The 22378-nt window shown below is 47.4% G+C and overlaps 1 protein-coding gene across 1 annotated transcript in view; it reads left to right on the top strand.

Annotated features, from left to right (window-relative positions):
* grin1b (glutamate receptor, ionotropic, N-methyl D-aspartate 1b) overlaps positions 1-22378 on the top strand; it is a gene marked incomplete at both ends in the record, with an annotated part of 43665 nt that overhangs the window by 17048 nt on the left and 4239 nt on the right. The window contains 17 exon segments of the mRNA XM_084552357.1: positions 2-88; positions 6160-6222; positions 7097-7194; positions 7556-7677; positions 11744-11918; positions 12081-12228; positions 12434-12520; positions 13003-13138; positions 13219-13346; positions 14086-14250; positions 16460-16578; positions 16811-16923; positions 17005-17153; positions 17235-17392; positions 17490-17651; positions 17760-17869; positions 17969-18114. Coding sequence (XP_084408483.1) covers positions 2-88; positions 6160-6222; positions 7097-7194; positions 7556-7677; positions 11744-11918; positions 12081-12228; positions 12434-12520; positions 13003-13138; positions 13219-13346; positions 14086-14250; positions 16460-16578; positions 16811-16923; positions 17005-17153; positions 17235-17392; positions 17490-17651; positions 17760-17869; positions 17969-18114 — 2166 coding nt within the window.

Here is a 22378-nt window from a genome sequence, read left to right as displayed (position 1 = left end):
CCACATCATCCTCATCGTCAGTGACGACCATGAAGGTCGAGCAGCTCAGAAGAAGCTGGAGACGCTGCTGGAGGAGAGAGAGACCAAGGTCAGCTGATCACACGCTGCTGCACGTCACGTGATCATGTGATCATGTGATCATGTGATCGTTTGTGTGAGCGCCATTATGACTGCATGAAGTATACAAAACCTCCTTCATCCCTCCGTCCTTCATCCCTCCTTCATCCCTCTGTCCTTCATCCCTCCTTCATCCCTCCCTCCTTCATCCCTCCTTCATCCCTCCATCCTTCATCCCTCCATCCTCCCTCCCTCCTTCATCCCTCCATCCTCCCTCCCTCCTTCATCCCTCCGTCCTCCCTCCTTCATCCCTCCATCCTCCCTCCCTCCATCATCCCTCCATCCTCCCTCCTTCATCCCTCCTTCATCCCTCCATCCTTCATCCCTCAATCCTTCATCCCTCTGTCCTCCCTCCTTCATCCCTCCGTCCTTCATCCCTCCGTCCTCCCTCCTTCATCCCTCCTTCATCCCTCCGTCCTCCCTCCGTCCTCCCTCCTTCATCCCTCCTTCATCCCTCCCTCCTTCATCCCTCCATCCTTCATCCCTCCATCATCCCTCACTCCTTCATCCCTCCATCCCTCCTTCCTCCCTCCTTCATCCCTCCATCATTCATCCCTCCTTCATCCCTCCATCCTTCATCCCTCCTTCCTCCATCATTCATCCCTCCTTCATCCCCCCTTCATCCCTCCATCCTTCATCCCTCTTTCCTCCCTCCTTCATCCCTCCATCATCCCTCCATCCTTCATCCCTCCTTCATCCCTCTATCCTTCATCCCTCCATCCTCCCTCCTTCATCCCTCCATCCTTCATCCCTCCTTCATCCCTCAATCCTTCATCCCTCCTTCATCCCTCCTTCATCCCTCCGTCCTCCCTCCTTCATCCATCCTTCATCCCTCCCTCATCCTCCCTCCTTCATCCCTCCTTCATCCCTCCGTCCTCCCTCCCTCCTTCATCCCTCCCTCCTTCATCCCTCCTTCATCCCTCCATCCTTCATCCCTCCATCCTTCATCCCTCCATCCTTCATCCCTCCTTCATCCCTCCGTCCTCCCTCCTTCATCCCTCTGTCCTCCCTCCTTCATCCCTCCTTCATCCCTCCGTCCTTCATCCCTCCGTCCTTCATCCCTCCCTCACCCTCCCTCCTTCATCCCTCCATCCCTCATCCTCCCTCCTTCATCCCTCCTTCATCCCTCCGTCCTCCCTCCTTCATCCCTCCTTCATCCCTCCCGCCTTCATCCCTCCATCCTTCATCCCTCCGTCCTCCCTCCTTTATTCCTCCTTTATCCCTCCTTCATCCCTCCATCCTTCATCCCTCCATCATCCCTCCATCATCCCTCCTTCATCCCGCCCTCCTTCACCACTCCTTCATCCCTCCGTCCTCCCTCCCTCCATCCTTCATCCATCCTTCATCCCTCCTTCATCCCTCCCTCATCCTCCATCCTTCATCCCTCCTTCATCCCTCCTTCATCCATCATCCCTCCCTCCTTCATCCCTCCTTCATCCCTCCCTCATCCTCCCTCCTTCATCCCTCCATCATCCCTCCCTCATCCTCCCTCTTTCATCCCTCCTTCATCCCTACATCATCCCTCCATACTTCATCCCTCCTTCATCCCTCCATCATCCCTCCCTCCTTCATCCCTCCCTCACCCTCCCTCCTTCATCCCTCCTTCATCCCTCATCCTCCCTCCTTCATCCCTCCTTCATCCCTCCGTCCTCCCTCCTTTATCCCTCCTTCATCCCTCCCTCCTTCATCCATCCTTCATCCCTCCCTCATTCTCCCTCCTTCATCCCTCCTTCATCCCTCCATCATCCCTCCCTCCTTCATCCCTCCTTCATCCCTCCGTCCTCCCTCCCTCCTTCATCCCTCCCTCATCCTCCCTCCTTCATCCCTCCTTCATCCCTCCGTCATCCCTCCCTCCTTCATCCCTCCTTCATCCCTCTGTCCTCCCTCCCTCCTTCATCCCTCCATCATCCCCCCATCCTTCATCCCTCCTTCATCCCTCTATCCTTCATCCCTCCATCCTCCCTCCTTCATCCCTCCATCCTTCATCCCTCCGTCCTCCCTCCTTCATCCATCCTTCATCCCTCCCTCATCCTCCCTCCTTCATCCCTCCGTCCTCCCTCCCTCCTTCATCCCTCCTTCATCCCTCCCTCCTTCATCCCTCCTTCATCCCTCCATCCTCTCCCTGGCTGTATGTTCTTTCTGCCTGAGGCTTCAGAGCAGCTTCTCTTTCTTTTTTTATTTCTTTTTCACCTCCACCAAGTCGAATGTTTTTATCTGTTCATCACAAACAAACAAACAAACAAACAAACATTGATCTGAGTCACATGACCTGACTCAACCTGAGCAGCCAATCAGAGCAGCAGCTGGCCGTCGGCTTTCTGTCTCCTCTCGTTTTGGTGGAGGCCTCTTTTCTTTTATTTGATTCATTTCTTTTATTTCTTTCATTTCTCTCTCTGCCCCTCTTCCTGAAGCTCTCTCTGTCTCTTCTTGTCCTCCGTCCATGCCATGTCTTCACCTCGTCTGTCGTCTGAACACATCTCAGCTGTCGACCTGCCTCACAGCTGGACGGCTGTCTGTCCAGATGTTAAATGGTTGTCTCCAGAGTCAATGAAGAGAGGGAGCGGCGACGGAGTCAGGGAAACAAATCAGTCTTAGAAAAAGGAAACACGGAAATAACTTCATTTATAATTATCATCACCCCGTCCTGCTGTCTACAGTCTGTTCCCATGGAAACAAAGTTGTTCACAGACAAATGAATGAATGAATGAATGAATCCCTTAAAGACATTTCTGTGACGTTAAACAGCAGCATTAGCATTTTCATTAGCATCGCCATTAGCTCTGCTCTGGAGACTTTGTTGAGTTCTTGAAAAACTGATGAGGACACGGATCAGACCACGTGACCTGACTGAGAGCCACAAACGTTTATGGAACCTGCCTGGTTTAGTTTTAGAGGTCGATATGTGCAGAGACAAACTGATGGGAAGCAGCCCTGACATGCTAACATGCTAGCTGTTAGCATCTGCTCTGGAGCCTCAGAACACCAAGCAACCATCAGACTAAACTCTCTGGTCCAAACACTGATGCTACCGTCTGGTTGGAGGCTGAGGATCTTCCGTAGTGTTCATCTTATTGTTTAAACGATTCAAACATTTTCCAGCAGCCTGAACATTCATAATGTGGACGAATGTAAACACTGAGACATTTGGACGTTTCCTTGTAACAGGTGGAGTTGCAGCTTTAGCTCTGATTCAGATAATATGAAAACCATAATGAGAAGAAACCGAGTGAGTGAGGATATGAAATCCTCCTGAGACGAGCGAAGTCAAGAAAAGTTGGACTTCCTGTCTCACAGTTTGAGTCCTTCGTGAGACTCAGAGCAGAGACTCAGGAATATTACAGCCCACGGAGCCTGATATTAACCCTAACATCACATTAACATCACAGCAGCACAGAGGTCCTGGGACGGTTCTGGTCACATGTTGATCACCTCCACATCTGGTCAAGCTGTTGTTTGTTAGTGTTGTTGTCCATTCAGCAGCTTCCTGTCACTGGTTAGTCTGAGGTGAGGTATCTCAGCTGTTGTTCCAGGTGGAGAGGAGACAGGTGGTGTTGTATGAAAGCATCATGGTGGAGATGGAGCTGAGCTGTGATTGACCAATCAATCAAGGTTCCTACAGCTGTAGTCATGGACTTTGGGTGCTGATGCTGGTCCTACATGTTGAAAGGAGCCAGTGGAGGTGGTTCATCTAGAGAGGGTTCCTCTGAAGGTTAGCCATCATCCAGGTCACCTGGTCATCCAGGTATATCTACAGTCAGAGACAAACTCATCGGGACTCGTGTTTGTAGACGTTTCCTGCAAGTGTTCAGCTCTAAATGTCTGGTGGAGAGTTTATCAGGAACATCTGTGGGTGGAGTCCACCTGAAGGTCACATGACTAGAGTCTGTTAGTCACCTGATACTCACCTGGACCTGGAGGAACCTGTTCTGATCCTGGTTCTCTGGTGATCCATTTAGAGCTGAACACTTGGTGGGTTTCTGGTCACTGATCTGGTGAGTAGGACTCCTGGGTCTGAGAATACCTCTGGATTCCTCATGAGGAACATGGAGAGGAACGTCTGGAACACCACGATTAGCCACCACGACGCGGCCTCAGATGTAAATACATGTTTTACGTCTTTGTATCCAGGACCCTGCTCTCCATCATGACATCCCTCTGTTAGCCCTGTTAGCTTTGTTAGCTCTCTCCATGTTGCATTCATGTTCCCATCTGTCGACTTCTCCTCTGGGACTGAAGAGAGTCGTCTCTGGAGGACGATTCTCGTCAGTCTAGACGCCATCGTCTGTACTCGGCTGAGTGGACGCAGCTGTCAGGACGGGTGGTCGGTCTCTCCACGGTGTTTAACCTCCAGCTGTTGGTCTTCATCAGTCCAGTCTTCCTCTCCATGCATGATTCATACGTTTATCCTTCCAGCAGAGATACGGAGTGAAAACGAAGCTCGTTCAGGGACTTTGTGTCAGGATGTAAATTTAATGAGATTAACATTTGGAGCGGATTGAGTCGAGGACTAATGGGACGCTCCGCCGCCGCCGCCGCCGCGCAGGATTAACGTCAGAGGTTAGAGTCGCAGCTCGGTTCAGTTTCCATGGAGACAGAAAATATTCATTATGAGCTGTTATATCACAGGAAGTGTTTGTTTACTGCAGTAAAGGCTCTGGCTAGCCTTTCAATATAAAACATTAGTAAAGTGAATAGAGTCAAGAACATCAGTTAAAATAAAACCAGACTGAGACCCAGCTAGCCTAGCTAAAGCTAACGGACTGAAGGTTTCCATCTTGATCAAGCTAAGCTAAACCTCCGTCCACATTTTAAGAGATTATCTGGTCGTCCATCAACCCCCGACCTCAACATTCACGGTATCTGCTCGTCACGTGTCTGAGCTTCCTGTCTGCTTCCTGTCTTTGTGCTAAGCTAGGCTAACACACCTAGATGAATCTGTTGTAGTATTTTCCACCTCAGTCTAAATCAAACCAACGATGCGTTCATGGATCTCAGTGTTTGTTTATAACTCTTGGTGTAGGAGCAGAAACGGTTTCCATCCATGAACTCAACGTTAATGATGTGACTCGTCTCTAGTTTCTCATTTGTTCAGTTTGTTACGTCTTAGTCAATGAGCTGCTTGTTTCCATGGAAACAGACTGTTGACGTCAGCCTCCAGGCAGCAGGGGGCGCTGCAGAGACGCCATGAATAATAACAGGAAGTTATCAGAAGTAAATAAGAGACAGACAGTTGGACAGGTGGACTGACAGTGGACAGACAAACAGGCGGACAGACAGCTGGACACACAGTTGGACAGAGAGTTCGACAGGTGGCCAAGCAGGTGGACGGACAGGTGGACAGACAGGTGGACAGTGGACAAGTGGTCAGACAGTTGTCCGGGCAGATGGACAGGAAGGTGGACAGACAGGTGGACAGACAGGTGTACAGTGGACAGGTGGACAGACAGCTGGACAGTGGACAGTTGGACAGACAGCTGGACAGGTGGACTGACAGTGGACAGACAGGTTGACAGACAGGTGGACAGACAGCTGGACACACAGTTGGACAGAGATTTCGACAGGTGGCCAAGCAGGTGGACAGACAGGTGGACAGACAGGTGGACAGTGGACAAGTGGACAGACAGGTGTCCAGGCAGATGGACAGGAAGGTGGACAGACAGGTTGACAGACAGGTGGATATACAGTTGGACAGAGAGTTGGACAGGTGTCCAGGCAGATGGACAGGAAGGTGGACAGACAGGTTGACAGACGGGTGTACAGTGGACAGGTGGACAGACAGGTTGACAGACAGGTGTCCAGGCAGATGGACAGGAAGGTGGACAGACAGGTTGACAGACAGGTGTACAGTGAACAGGTGGACAGACAGGTTGACAGACAGGTGTCCAGGCAGATGGACAGGAAGGTGGACAGACAGCTGTACAGTGGACAGGTGGACAGAGGGATGTGTCCGTCTCCTGATTGAGCAGATTAACGTCTCTTGTCTTTCTGACTGTCTATAACCTTCTTGTGTCTGCATATTTTCTCTGTGCACATTACCATCAGACTAAAAACAGGAACTATGAAAACCTCGACCAACACAACTTTGACTTCAGGAGAACACCCAAGGTATAAACTTGCATGGTCAAACGATGCACGCCGCCCAACCAATGAGCTCGCCCGGTAGTCAACCGACACCAGTTAGCCCCGCCCACCCAGAATCCAACCCAGCTCCAGAGATAGACTCTTATCCTGGCGGCACGTCTCTTCTCCACCATCTCTTTTCTTTCTTTTGGTTTTTCATGATTCCTGCACACTGGGAATGGGTTTACACTGCAGGAGAGACGCCCTTCCTCTTCCTCACCCCTCTGTCTCCCCCCTCTTCCTCCTCCTCCCCCCGGGTTTCTTCCATGTGAAGGGTTGCATGCGGCCGGGCTGAAGCTTGGCTCTGTCTGCAGATCTGAGGAACGCCTCCCACCAGGATCCTCTCACCCCTTTTTGTTTTTCTTTTGGGAAATGAACCACTCTCTCCTCCCTCCCTCCCTCCCTCCCTCCCTCCTCCTCCTCCCCCTTCTTCCCTCTCTCCACTCGAATCTTTTTTTAATTTGCAGTTGCATCAGCGCTCTCTAACATGCACGTCCCTGATTGGTTGGTTGGAGTCTTGAAAACACCTCAGTTTGCATGTGCCACCACCGCAGAACTTTTTGCCCCCCCCCCCTCCCCCCCCTTTGTATTCAAGCTTTGACTTTTGAGTTTTCTTTCAGTTCTGCAGATCTACAACTCTTTTTGTCTTCTCCATGTTTTTTGGCCTCGCCCTCACCCGTCCTGCTGAAGCGTGGGTGAGAGGGAGCATGGTCGAGGCTGGGGTCGTGGTGGTCGGGGAACGGGGGGTGGGGGGGGGTTCTGGCGGTTCTGAGCTAATGATTCCTGTCCTATGATGTGTTCTGTGGTGTGTTCTGTTCTGCCGTGTTGCTCAATGTCCGTCGGCGCCGTGGTCCTCCAGGCCGAGAAGGTGCTGCTGTTCAGCCAGGACACCAACCTGACGGCGCTGCTGCTGGAGGCCAAGGACCTGGAGGCCAGAGTCATCATCCTCTCAGCCAGGTGGGTGGCAGTTCAGCCATGATGGCTCGCTGTGATGTCATCAGGGAGGCGGGGCCACACTCCTGAAACCTGAACATAAACAGTGGATGTCTGAAGCGATGTGTCGGAGGCTGTGGGTTGCACCAGGAGAACAGTATGGGACAGCACACTCACTGGCCACTTTATTAGGTACACCTTCCTAGTTCCGGGTTGGACTCACTGTGTCTCCAGAACCACCTTAAATCTTGGTGACATAGTTTGGTCCATGTTGACGTGGCCTGTGGGTGGAGTCTGTTAAAGACCTGATACCCACCTGGACCTGGAGGAACCGGAGCCTCTGGCTGGTGATGTTTCATGGAGGATGTTCTCGTTGTGTTTGCAGCGAGGATGAAGCTGCTGCCGTGTACAAGGCGGCGAGGCAGCTCAACATGACCGGCTCTGGTTACGTCTGGCTGGTCGGAGAGAGGGAGATGACCGGCACAGCTCTGAACGAAGCTCCAGAAGGTACGTTCACCTCCTCCTCCTCCTCCTCTTCCTCCTCCTCCTCCTCTGCAGCTCTGCTTCCATCCGACTTTCTTCTGAAGGATTAAAACACTGATGAAGATCTTTGATCAGATGCCGTTGATTCCTTGATTCTATTTATATTCTGGCAGGTGAGAAGTTCAGTTCAGTTTCAAGTGATTCATTTTTAAAAATAGTTTTATGACGATCGACACAGTTCAGAGAAAACAAGTTGTGTCTGCAATGAACCGACGAAGATAAAGAACACGTCCAAAGATAAAAACACTGAAAAGAAGCTCAGAGCCGAGTCAGAGTGAAAACAGACCAGAGTTTAAGTCTGAGGACTGAGTTCTGGAAGGTGGTGACCGTTGACCTTTAAAGCAACGCAACTGCTTCCTCTGTGAGCTGCTTTCCAACCCAGCTCCACCCCCAGCTCCACCTCCTCCTTTCAATCAGTCTTAGTGTCAACACAACAGAACCACGCCTCCAATAATCTGCTGATGCAAATAAAAGTTGGTCTCTAGAGTCCAGGTTAAACAGGTCCAGGTGTGAACACTGATCTGGTCTCTAGAGTCCAGGTTAAACAGGTCCAGGTGTGAACACTGATCTGGTCTCTAGAGTCCAGGTTAAACAGGTCCAGGTGTGAACACTGATCTGGTCTCTAGAGTCCAGGTTAAACAGGTCCAGGTGTGAACACTGATCTGGTCTCTAGAGTCCAGGTTAAACAGGTCCAGGTGTGAACACTGATCTGGTCTTTAGTGTCCAGGTTAAACAGGTCCAGGTGTGAACACTGATCTGGTGTCTAGTGTCCAGGTGTGAACTCTGATCTGGTCTCTAGAGTCCAGGTTAAACAGGTCCAGGTGTGAACACTGATCTGGTCTCTAGAGTCCAGGTTAAACAGGTCCAGGTGTGAACACTGATCTGGTCTCTAGAGTCCAGGTTAAACAGGTCCAGGTGTGAACACTGATCTGGTCTCTAGAGTCCAGGTTAAACAGGTCCAGGTGTGAACACTGATCTGGTCTCTAGAGTCCAGGTTAAACAGGTCCAGGTGTGAACACTGATCTGGTCTTTAGTGTCCAGGTTAAACAGGTCCAGGTGTGAACACTGATCTGGTGTCTAGTGTCCAGGTGTGAACTCTGATCTGGTCTCTAGAGTCCAGGTTAAACAGGTCCAGGTGTGAACACTGATCTGGTCTTTAGTGTCCAGGTTAAACAGGTCCAGGTGTGAACACTGATCTGGTCTCTAGAGTCCAGGTGTGAACACTGATCTGGTCTCTAGAGTCCAGGTTAAACAGGTCCAGGTGTGAACACTGATCTGGTCTCTAGAGTCCAGGTTAAACAGGTCCAGGTGTGAACACTGATCTGGTGTCAGTCCACATGTGGAGGTGGTCTGGGACACATGTGACCTCCTTCCTTTGGTAGTGTGAACACACAATGAGTCCTGGGTCACATTAAAGACCACCTACTCAACAGGGCTGATCTGAGGAAGAGGAGTTTAACTCCTTCATTCAACCACTAGTAGAAATGATCACATGAATCAGTGATGTCTGTTCATTAGTAATGAGAGCCTTTTAAAAGATTCTGGTCTTGGAGCTGAGAACCAAACTAAACTAGAAACTGATCTGAACTAGAATCAACTCAGGAGATAAATCAGATCTTATCATGTGAGAGTCTTTAAACAGTCGGATGGAAACGCTGCTGCTCTCTGTCTCTCTCTGTCTCTGTCTCTTTGTCTCTCTGTCTCTGTCTCTCTCTGTCTCTCTCTCTTTGTCTCTTTGTCTCTTTGTCTCTCTGTCTCTCTCTCTGTCTCTCTCTGTCTCTCTGTCTGTCTCTGGGTAGGTCAGGTGAAGGAAGCTAACCGTGTCCTGAGTCGTTAGCTTGTCTCTGGTTCCTGGTTGAATGTTTAAACACCAGAGGCCGCTGTGGTCGTGTTTAAAGGTTCTAACCCGTTCTCTCTCTGTTCTGTGGCTTTAAATGTTTCTAACATCTTCTTTTGTTTGTCTCATCTTCTTTAGTGTTTGTCGTCCGCCCGCCCGTCTGCCCGTTCTCTCAGTAGACAATGTGCTGCTTTAAAAGGGGGCGGGGCTTTGGTATTCAGGTGTGGGTGGGTGGGGGGTTTGGGGTTGGGGCAGCTAGTGTTGCTGCGGTAACCGTGACGCGTGTCCAATCAAACGCTGGTAAGATGCCGCCGCTGTTTCCTGTTTCCTGCTTGATGCTTCGCCCTCTGCCATCGGCCAATAGAGGCCCCGCCCACTGCGCCATGGAGCCAGGGGGCGGGGTTTATTGGGTCAGCTGATTACTCAGACAGCCAGCTGTAACAGTGAGGAAATAAATAAATCAACACATGTTCTCATAGAAGACCTTTCTTCATGAACACACATCACATCATCATATCCGCCCGCCGCCATCATGGCCGCCCACCGCCATCATGGCCGCCCCCCGCCTCCTCGCTGGCTGCTGGGTAATCGGCTCCACTGTTGCCGAGGCTTTTTGTTTCATCCTCACCAGACGACTGCTGCACTCTAAAAAACGTGATGTGTCATGTTTCTGCACGTGTCTGCGTCAGAGAAACTAATCCATCATTTCATTTAGAGTTCAGCCGCTCTGGATTAATCTGCAGTCGTTGTGTCTCGCTGACGGAGCCATGGAGGCTTCTTCTCAGGGAAACGGCCTCAACGTTCACACCTCTGCTTTATTTAGTATTTATTAGAGCTGAAGCACCGACACACCGCTGCTTTCACCACATTAGATCTTAAAAGCTTCAGCTGTTTATTTATTAAAGTTACAAGGTTTTCCAGATCAGCTCATAAGGAGCTTCTGTCTGAGTAAATAGATCAGGACGGATGTCTGCATCATAAAAATATATAAAAATATATAAAAGACACATTTTAAGATGTTTTGTAAGTTTAGAAATTTAATTTTTTTTGTCTAATAGATATTAAAATAAAATATAACCAACAGATAATCATTTAATAACTACTTGTAAGCTGTGCTCAACCTTTCCTCATTTACAACCAAACTCCAGCTAATTTCTGTCAAATTATAACAAAATGTTCCATGAACCAGTCAAAGACGTATCTTGGCTGATGACAGACGTGTCAGTGTTTTAATTAGAAGACTGATTAACGTGTTAGCAATATTCCTTTTGCAGGCCGTGGACAGAATAATGTGAACACCAGAGGTGTACTATACAGCAGCGGCTCCACAGACACTGAGCTCTCTCCGTGTTGGACGGTGTTCACATTATTCTGTCCACCCTCTGAGAGAGTTCCCTTAAAAGAAACCTTCAGCAGCGCTGCGACATTTTGGATTTTGATGTTGTTTTTCTTCACCAGACACTCGTCAGATTATGAGGAAGAGGTTTCTGCATCTGGTGCTTCAGCTAACGGGCCATCAGTCTGTTAGCACTGTTAGCATCCATCCATTTCAGTTAGAACAACTAGCTTTAGCCCTTAGCTTCAGTTACAGGTGTGTATTTGTTCACAAATTCATAAAGGCTCTTACTAAACATTTTAGCATGTTAGCATGCTAGCATTGTGTTGTAGCTAGCTGTATTGTTGTTAGCTACTGTTAGCAACACAAGCTACAGTAGTTTCTACGGTTGTTCTGTAGTCGATGTTAGCTTGTTGTGTTGTTGTTAGTGGGATGTGCTAACAGTCCTAGCTAGCTGGGTTGCTAACAGTGTTAGCCAGCTGCTGGAGGACAGATGCAGCGTGACGAGTTTGTGCTGAAGGAAAACAGCAGACACACTTCACAACGTCTCAGTGAAGCTGAGACAGACGACTGTGATTGTCAGAGTGAACTCCCAGCATGCACCTTGGTAGAAGTGAACACTGACCTGACGCCTGAAGCCCTGAAGAGTGTGTGTGTGTTTGAATCCCACCGAGGCACAGTTTCTAATTACCTGAGTAGAGTTTAATAAAGTGAGTTTTAATTAACAGGTGAGAATTAACGAGGACGGCATCAGTAACACTGAGTGTGTACGTGTGTGTGTGTTGTGTGTGTTTTGTGTGTGTGTGTGTGTTGTCTGTGCGTGCGTGCGTGTGTGTGTGTGTGTGTGTGTGCTCCAGGCCTCCTGGGCCTCCAGCTGATTAACGGTAAGAACGAGTCGGCCCACATCACGGACGCCGTGGCCGTGGTGGCTCAGTCTCTGCAGGAGCTGTTTGAGAAGGAGAACATCACAGAACCTCCGAGAGGCTGCGTGGGGAACACCAACATCTGGAGAACCGGTCCGCTCTTCAAACGGTCAGTACCACTAGTATCAGCTGATGACGCTCTCTGGATTGTCTGCTGTCATTGTTAGTGAGACATGCTAACAGCGTTAGCTAGCTGTTAATCACTGTCATGTGACCTACATTCTATCAACACTGTGAGGTCACCGAAGCTGATCTCTGATTGGCTTCTCAGGGTGCTGATGTCATCAAAGTACTCCGACGGCCTGACTGGACGAATCGAGTTTAACGACGATGGCGACCGGCGCTTCGCCACCTACAGCATCCAGAACTACCAGAAAACAGGTCGCATCGTCCAGGTCGGAGTCTTCAACGGATCACAGGTACAGTACACCTGCTGCACACCTGTCACACCTGCTACACCTGTTCTGTGAGAAAACACCTTCACAGGAGTGAGTCTGTACGACAGCTAGCGCCTCGTTCAGTCAGACAGATGAATAAATGCCTCGTGTCCTGGTTTGGATGGTGAATGTTGCTGAGCTGTGAGCGTGGATCAACACGACAACCTGAGCGGTGTGTTTGTTTCAGGTCGTGATGAATCCTCAGAGGAAGATCATCTGGCCTGGAGGAGAGACGGAGAAACCAGTGGGGTACCAGATGTCGACCAGACTGAAGGTACAGAAACCCTCACCCTACGGGAAGTCAGCCATTTTGAAATGACGTTGCTGTCATAGCACCACCTACTGGTAACAGGAAACATCATCTGGTTCACATGAAAGTTAGTTGGTGGCTTTACTGCAGACATGGAGATGAACAGATCTACATGTCTGCAGGAGCACTTTTAATGCCTCACACACTCGGTGGCGTGATTCTTTTAGAGTCTATCCACATGATTCTACGTCAACTATCCACCACATGGTGACTTGACTGAAAGCTTTGCCTCCATCTAGTGGACTAATGGTGGTACTGCAGGTAACAAACACAGTGAGGCCTCTTTCTGTTCAGTGAGCTTTACAACAGTGTGTAACACGTCTCATACGTACGAGCCGAGTCCTGTTGAAGTTTGTTTACTGCTCCTACAGGATGTTTGTGTGTGTGTGTTCTGTTTATTGTGCATCTATTGTGTATTTATTGTGTATTTATTGTGTATCTACCAGATCGTGACCATCCATCAGGAGCCGTTTGTTTATGTGAAGCCGACTAAATCTGATGGAACATGTAGAGAAGAGTTCACTGTGAACGGAGTTCTGATCAAGAAGGTGATCTGTACCGGACCCAACGGAACCATCCCAGGTACCAGGACCTGTCTCTGTCTGTCTCTGTCTGTCTCTGAATGTCTCTGACTGTCTGTCTCTGTCTCTCTGATGGTCCAGGTCAGCCCATCGTCCCTCAGTGTTGCTATGGTTTCTGCATCGACCTCCTCATCAAGCTGGCGATGAGCATGAACTTCACCTACGAGGTTCACCTGGTGGCTGATGGGAAGTTTGGGACTCAGGAGAGAGTAAGTGATGTCACTGACCTGATGATGTCACTGATCACCTGTTTACTGTCTGCCCGTACATCGCTGAGCCTCGTTGCCACGGCAACCACAGCTCTGTCCGCTAGTCTGACCTTGACCAGTCATTGCTCTCCTCCATCTCTTTCCTTCCCTCCCCCTTCTCTCTTCTCTCACGCTTCTTCTTTCCTCTCCCCCTCCCTCTCCCCCTCCCCCTCGTTTCATCCCCCTTACCCCCTCCTCCTCTCACCTCCCATCCCCCCACCCCCCTCCCCATCCATTCTTCCTCTTCTCTTTTTTTTTTTTTTTTTTTCAACAATATTTTTTATTGAAATTACAAATGTATTTCAAATTCAATATGGAAGGTACAAACATTTTCACCCATATCCCCTCGAACAGACAAAAAAAAAAAAAAAAAAAAAAAGACGACATCAGTTCTTCCTCTTCTCTTTATAAAACAGATTTCTTTCTTCATAAACAAGTGAATCTTCCTCTCAGTCAGTGATCAGTGATGGGGGAGGAGCATCTCAGTCTCCCCCGTCTCTCTGATAAAACCTCTCACCGCCATTTTGTTTCAGCGTTCAGTGAAGAGGCTGAAATGACGGCGGCATGGTTGAGCTTCGGCCGCTCTCTTCTCAACTCGTCTACTGTTCAAACAATAGAATAAATAGTTCTATTAATGATAACAGAACCCTGAGGAGCCTGTAACAGAACAGGGTCTTAACAGAACTCTGACCTCCTGCAGGTGAACAACAGCAACAAGAAGGAGTGGAACGGGATGATGGGGGAGCTGCTGGGGGGGCTCGCCGACATGATCGTCGCCCCCCTGACCATCAACAACGAGCGCGCTCAGTACATTGAGTTCTCCAAACCCTTCAAATACCAGGGGCTCACCATCCTCGTCAAGAAGGTGAGCTGTCACCGGAACAACATCATTACCCACAATCCTCTCTGCTCCACTCTGCCATGCTGGGTGTCATTAAAAACTAGAGAAGCTGTTCTTTCCATTGACATGAAAACTTTGAATTTCACAGTCATCATATCACAATCTCTTCTTCTGTCTCAATATTTCATCAGAACCAAACAAATCTCCATCTTCTTCTGGATTGTATAATGATCTCAATGGTAGAATGTGATGATGTCCAGGAGAAATAAAATGTCCAAAGGTTGAATTGTGTGTACGTTGCCTCCTGTAGTGGAATCAGGAGGATTTTGTAGCCAGATTCCCTTTCAAGAGGTAAGAACCCAACGTGGAACACTTTGGGTTCTTTGGTTCTCCACATGTCCAGATGGAGAGTGGGCCTGGTTCTATTGTTACTAGAACCTTTGTGGTATTTCTCTAAACTCTTGGTCCAGGTCTAGTCAAGGGGTTGCTGAATGAGTTCAGAATGATATCATTGCTATCAGGGTGTTTTCTACTCTCTGATCTAGAAGATGTTTTAGTTTATCACTAATTAATCAGACAGAATGTTACTGACACTGAAGTCTGACCTATCATAGAGACCAGGGTCCATAGAGACCAGGGTCCATGGAGACCAGAGTCCATAGAGACCAGGGTCCATAGAGTCCAGGGTCATATAGAGACCAGGGTCCATGGAGACCAGGGTCATATAGAGACCAGGGTCCATAGAGACCAGAGTCCATGGAGACCAGGGTCCATAGAGACCAGAGTCCATGGAGACCAGAGTCCATAGAGACCAGGGTCCATAGAGACCAGGGTCCATGGAGACCAGGGTTCATAGAGACCAGGGTCCATGGAGACCAGGGTCATAGAGACCAGGGTCCATAGAGACCAGGGTCATAGAGACCAGGGTCCATAGAGACCAGGGTCATAGAGACCAGGGTCCATGGAGACCAGGGTTCATACAGACCAGGGTCCACAGAGACCAGGGTCCATGGAGACCAGGGTCCATGGAGACCAGGGTCCATAGACACCAGGGTCCATGGAGACCAGGGTCATAGAGACCAGGGTCCACGGAGACCAGGGTCCATAGAGACCAGGGTCCACGGAGACCAGGGTCCATAGAGACCAGGGTCATAGAGACCAGGGTCCATAGAGACCAGGTTCCATAGAGACCAGGGTCCATAGAGACCAGGGTCCATAGAGACCAGGGTCATGGAGACCAGGGTCCATAGAGACCAGGGTCATAGAGACCAGGGTCCATAGAGACCAGGGTCATAGAGACCAGGGTCCATGGAGACCAGGGTTCATAGAGACCAGGGTCCTTAGAGACCAGGGTCATATAGAGACCAGGGTCCTTAGAGACCAGGGTCATAGAGACCAGGGTCCATAGAGACCAGGGTCATATAGAGACCAGGGTCCATGGAGACCAGGGTCCATGGAGACCAGAGTCCATAGAGACCAGGGTCCATTGAGACCAGGTTCCATAGAGACCAGGGTCCATAGAGACCAGGGTCATGGAGACCAGGGTCATAGAGACCAGGGTCATATAGAGACCAGGGTCCATAGAGACCAGGGTCCATGGAGACCAGGGTCCATAGAGACCAGGGTCCATGGAGACCAGGGTCAGGAACATGGACCTGATGGTTCCAGAGATAGTCCTGGTCTATGTGGTCTCCTTAGACTGCCCTCACTCCAGCAGCTTACTACATGATGAGGGTTCAGGCTGCTCTGCAGGACGTCTGGGTTTCTCAGGTCAGACTGACCCAGTTCACAGAAGCAGGTCGATAGTTTCCATCCTGCCTGCAGCGTCTGATCCAGGTTCACATTTTATTTATGGCTCCACCACTAAAGCTGCTGAGACTCCCTGCCTGGCTCAAAGGCCGTGGCAGGAGGATTAGACTTTATGTAGAAACCAGATAATTGAGAGACGACCTGAAGGACAAACATCAGAAAGAGTCCAACTGTCTGGATCAATGTTTAAATGTCCTCAGTCAGAATGAAATGATGATCAGTGAAGCAGTGATAATGATCCTGGTCTGAACATTGACTCAGTTACAGCTCTGACCTCAGACGTGTCTGTTCACACTGTTTGTGTTTGTTTGTGTTTGTGTTTGTGTTTGTTTGTGTTTGTGTTTGTTTGTGTTTGTGTTTGTTTGTGTTTGTGTTTGTGTTTGTTTGTGTTTGTTTGTGTTTGTGTTTGTGTTTTTGTTGACAGGAAATCCCTCGCAGCACTCTGGATTCATTCATGCAGCCGTTCCAGAGCACACTGTGGCTGTTAGTCGGTCTGTCGGTCCATGTGGTGGCAGTGATGCTTTACCTATTAGACCGGTTCAGGTAGGACACACACAGCATGACAACAATACACAACAACAACATCACACAACAACACACAACAACACACAACAATACACACAACAACAACACACAGCATGAAACGATAAAACACAGTCCAAGCTTTAATCTGAGCCTCATATTCGTCTCTAGAGGCTGTAATCATGATATGTTACATAAGAACTGGTGTTTAATGTGTGTGTGTGTGTGTGTGTGTGTGTGTGTGTGTGTGCAGCCCGTTTGGAAGGTTTAAAGTCAACAGTGAAGAAGAAGAAGAAGACGCCCTGACCCTGTCCTCCGCCATGTGGTTCTCATGGGGAGTTCTGCTGAACTCTGGGATCGGAGAAGGTAGGACCAAAGATGACCAGCAGGGCGGCGCCGTCCTGCCGCCGGCCGCTCTCTAACGCCTGGTGATGCTTCTTCCTGCAGGAGCTCCGAGGAGTTTCTCAGCCAGGATCCTGGGTATGGTGTGGGCAGGGTTCGCTATGATCATCGTAGCATCGTATACTGCCAACCTGGCAGCCTTCCTGGTGCTGGACCGGCCTGAGGAGCGCATCACTGGCATCAATGACCCCAGGGTGAGGAACCATCAGAGCCCTTACAGGTCGACACCGACGCCACGTTGTTGATCAGTTCTCACCACGTGTCCTTGTCTGCAGCTGCGTAACCCGTCAGATAAATTCATCTACGCCACAGTGAAGCAGAGCTCGGTGGATATCTACTTCAGACGGCAGGTGGAGCTGAGCACCATGTACAGACACATGGAGAAACACAACTACGAGAGCGCCGCCGAGGCCATCCAGGCCGTCAGAGACAAGTAAGGCTGCTCATGCTGTGATGCTAGCTGTGATGCTAGCTGTGATGCTAGCTGTCGTCCTCAGGCTGACATGTCTAACACGTCCGTCCCCCGGCAGTAAGCTCCACGCCTTTATCTGGGACAGCGCTGTGTTGGAGTTTGAGGCCTCGCAGAAGTGTGATCTGGTGACGACAGGAGAGCTGTTCTTCCGCTCGGGCTTCGGCATCGGGATGAGGAAGGACAGTCCGTGGAAACAGAACGTGTCTCTGGCCATTCTCAGGTAACAGGGGCTCTGAGAACACCTGGTGGTCATACCTGTCTAACGCCGCTGTCCTCTCTTTACTTGGCATCAGTGCTCATACCTGTTTAACATCATCGCTCTCCACAGTTCTCATGAGAACGGCTTCATGGAGGATCTGGACAAGACGTGGGTTCGATACCAGGAGTGTGACTCCAGGAGCAACGCTCCCGCAACCCTCACCTTTGAGAACATGGCAGGTAGGGAACAGGCGGTTCATCAGTCAAACACCTGGATGTGTTTTATCAAGAAGAGCTGCTGTCAGACGGTAACGTCCTCTGCTCACCTGTCCTCCTCAGGTGTGTTCATGCTGGTCGCCGGCGGCATCGTTGCTGGGATCTTCCTCATCTTCATCGAGATCGCCTACAAACGGCACAAAGACGCTCGCAGGAAACAGATGCAGCTCGCCTTCGCCGCCGTGAACGTGTGGAGGAAGAACCTGCAGGTACTTTACTTTACTTTTTAGTCCGACCTGACTGTCACTGCTCGTCTTTTCTTTGTGCTGCTGTGATTCTGTCTGAGTTTGAGGGAACGTGTGACGTGTTGTGTAGAGGTTGTGTTGTGTTGAGGGTTTGCTGCTGTGTTCACCGCTGGGCTGAAGGTAAAGGACTGAGGCTGATGTTAAATAATGTTTGTGTTGTTTAAATGAATCTCAGTCAAAGAGAGAAAGAGTTCTTTATTGAAGGAGACCTTTTATATCCACACACCCATCAGTCTGCATTGAGTTTGTCTTTCTAAGAATCAGCTGATTCATGTCTACATGCTCAGCAGCGCCTCTTTAACTATAATCCACTCCATTAAAAACTCTCTCAACACATTCAGCTGACGATTATATGAACCAAAGACAAGCAGAGAAAACAAGACGTGACATCTACATGTGCTCATGTTGATCAGTTCTTTATTTCCTTCATTATCAGAGATGTTCCTCTGAGGATTAAAGCTTCCAGGGTCAGTTCTAATCTGAGCTTTGTCTCTAAAATAAATCAGATCCAGAATGAGAGTATGATGTGAGCTGCTTCTGGTTCCACCATGTTGAAATACCTTATTGAATATTTACATCATATCATCATGTCTTTAACTAAAGGAACTAAACAAGGAAACAAGAACTCTACTGGTGGAAACAAACATGGCGGACCAGCAAAACTACCATCAATAAAACTGACATAAGAACAAAACAAGAACATTATTAATCATTTTATGGGGGTGCTGTTGACTCTGTAGTCAGACTATAACCCCCCCCCCCGCCCCCAGGCTTAGTTCCAGATGTTTCCCATCTTGTCAGCAGCTGGACTCAGAAGCACATTAGTAACCAGCTCTTCTCTGCCTGGATTAGCACTTCAAACAGCAGCCGCTGCAGGCTAACGCCTCAGAGAGGATGATTAACACTTCACACAGCTGAGTCTGAAGGCGAGGAGCTAACAGAGCAGAGGAGACGACTCTGATGAGTCCAGACGTGCTATGAAGTCCACAGATAGGAGCAGATTATGATAATAGTTTTAAAATGTTAAGCCCTGACGCTAACACCCCGCTGTTAGCGTCAGGGCTTGAGTTATGTCAATACTCAGAACATTTTGGTACGTACAGGTACAGGTGAGTGTCGTCTGCATAGAAACGAACCGTCGTCAATGACAAGAACTTTTTAACCGACGGAAAATGTTATGAACGTGACCATTGAGCTAAAATCTGTTAGCCTGACAGCTAACAGTCAATTTATCTCATCTCTCTTGTTGTTAACACTGCTGTGGGGCCTGCTAGCATGCTACATTAGCCTTCAGCCCAGTAGAGTAAAATGAAACGAGTGCAGTAAAAGTACACTAAGTGAAGCTACCAGCTAGCAGACGGCGGATGCTGTTAGAGGCTACCTTCAGAGAGTGAGTGCAGGTCACTGGTGTTATTTTTATTTCCATGTTGTCTTCCACTGATCTTTCACTAACGATGGACGTCAGTGTTGGACCAGAAATATCTCATGTGTTTGTTTCCTGAGCAGCTAAACTCTCTGTTCACGACCAACGTTTGTTACTGACTGTGTTTGTGTTGACAGCTATTAACTAGCACTGAGTATTGTTAGTGATTTAAAATGGTGAACGTCTGTGTATTTCTTGTTGTCAACAATCCCCAATGTGGAAATAGTTTCTCTCTCGACTGATAATCACACAGAGATGAAACCAGAACTCACAGAACCAGACTAGTTACTAGTTCATTAATGTCTACGCCTCATGTTTCACTACTTTTTATGGCTTTAGCAGCACTTAGTCCCTCTCAGCTCTTCTTAAGCTATTAGCTTAGCTTACTTTAGCTTCTCCAGATGGAGAGTAACAAAATCAAATGTTTTTGAAGTATTTATTACTTTTGCCTCTGGACATTATGTTTTAATTCTCTGTTCATCAGCTGTTTGTCGATGTCACAGATCATAGTGGACACTTCACGATGTCCCGACATAAACGGCAGCCTCATTTTTTACCATCTCTTGCCGCGTGAAGTCGAGTTAACATTGAGTTCTGGTTGATCTCTCTAAGCTACAGCATGCTAGCAGGGTTAGCCTGCCCTGCAGACACGCTGCAGTCAGTCACTCTGTCCACTGACAGTTCAATAAAGGTTATTCAAACAAGATGGCTGACAGGAAGACAGGAAGTGTCTCCTGTTGTTTGTTGACAGTAAGAAAACACAGATGCAAAGCTCTGAACTGAGGGTCAAAGGTCAAACTGATGATGTGTTGGTATGATGTTAGCGGTCAGACTCCATGTGACCATCAGCCATGTGCTGCTGCCCCTCCCCCTCTGTTTTCTGCCCCCCCACCCCTCCCTAGGCGTTAAGGCATTATAGCAGCAGAGTGTTATAATGATCTGATGTGTTCACAGCAAACATCTTCACTGCTTCATTCAGGCCTCATCCCTGTTCACACAGCCATCTTTGTTCCTCCCCCTCCCCTCCCCCACAGGGCGTCTCCTTGGCTTAATCTGACTGACTTCCTGTTGTGTTCCCGTGTTTGTTGTTGTTGTTGTTGGTGACCTGCTGCGTTGTGTTTGTGGCTGTGGGCGGTAAAACAGACCATAGATCCTGTTTTACTGAAACATCACCTCATCTGAAACAGGAACGATACAACATATACCCTGCACTTATGTATAAATACAACATATACCCTGCACTTATGTATAAATACAACATATACCCTGCACTTATGTATAAATACAACATATACCCTGCACTTATGTATAAATACAACATATACCCTGCACTTATGTATAAATACAACATATACCCTGCACTTATGTATAAATACAACATATACCCTGCACTTATGTATAAATACAACATATACCCTGCACTTATGTATAAATACAACATATACCCTGCACTTATGTATAAATACAACATATACCCTGCACTTATGTATAAATACAACATATACCCTGCACTTATGTATAAATACAACATATACCCTGCACTTATGTATAAATACAACATATACCCTGCACTTATATATAGATACAACATATACCCTACACTTATGTATAAATACAACATATACCCTGCACTTATATATATATATATATACAACATATATCCTACACATATGTATAAATACAACATATATCCTACATATATAAGTAGAGACAGGATCAGACTGTGTTCACTAGATTGTTTTATAACCTGCTGGTATAACAGATGGTTCACAGTCAACAACCAGCTGACATTTATTTAATAGAACACTGATGTACTCTATGTTCACTACTTCATTTACTACATATTAAACACACATTATACTGTATTATACTTTGTAATACCAGACCCTGTGACATAATACAATACTATACTATACTTTATGAAACTATACCACACTACACTACACTATACTATACTATACTCCACTACACTTAATATAATATAATATAATATAATATAATATAATATAATATAATATACTTTGACACTATGCTATACTATACTTTACTATACTATACTATACTATACTATACTTTATGACACTATATTATACTTAATGACTCTATACTATACTATACTCTATGACACTATACTATACTATACTATACTATACTTTATGACACTATACTATACTATACTTTATGACACTATATTATACTTAATGACTCTATACTATACTATACTATACTATACTCTATGACACTATACTATACTATACTATACTATACTTTATGACACTATACTATACTATACTATACTATACTATACTATATGACACTATACTATACTATACTATACTATACTTTATGACACTATATTTTACTTAATGACTCTATACTATGCTATACTATACTATATGACACTATACTATACTATATGACACTATACTATACTATATGACACTATACTATGCTATACTATACTATACTATACTTTATGACACTATATTATACTTAATGACTCTATACTATACTATACTCTATGACACTATACTATACTATACTATACTATACTATACTATACTATACTATACTATATGACACTATACTATACTATACTATACTTTATGACACTATATTATACTTAATGACTCTATACTATGCTATACTATACTATACTATACTTTATGACACTATACTATACTATACTTTATGACACTATATTATACTTAATGACTCTATACTATACTATACTGTATGACACTATACTATACTATACTATACTATACTATATGACACTATACTATACTATACTATACTATACTT

This window comes from Chelon labrosus (assembly GCF_963514085.1).
Source record: "Chelon labrosus genome assembly, chromosome: 9".
Taxonomy (NCBI): domain Eukaryota; kingdom Metazoa; phylum Chordata; class Actinopteri; order Mugiliformes; family Mugilidae; genus Chelon; species Chelon labrosus.
The sequence above is the reverse complement of the archived record's forward strand: the minus strand, read 5'-3'. Positions and strand labels throughout refer to the sequence as shown.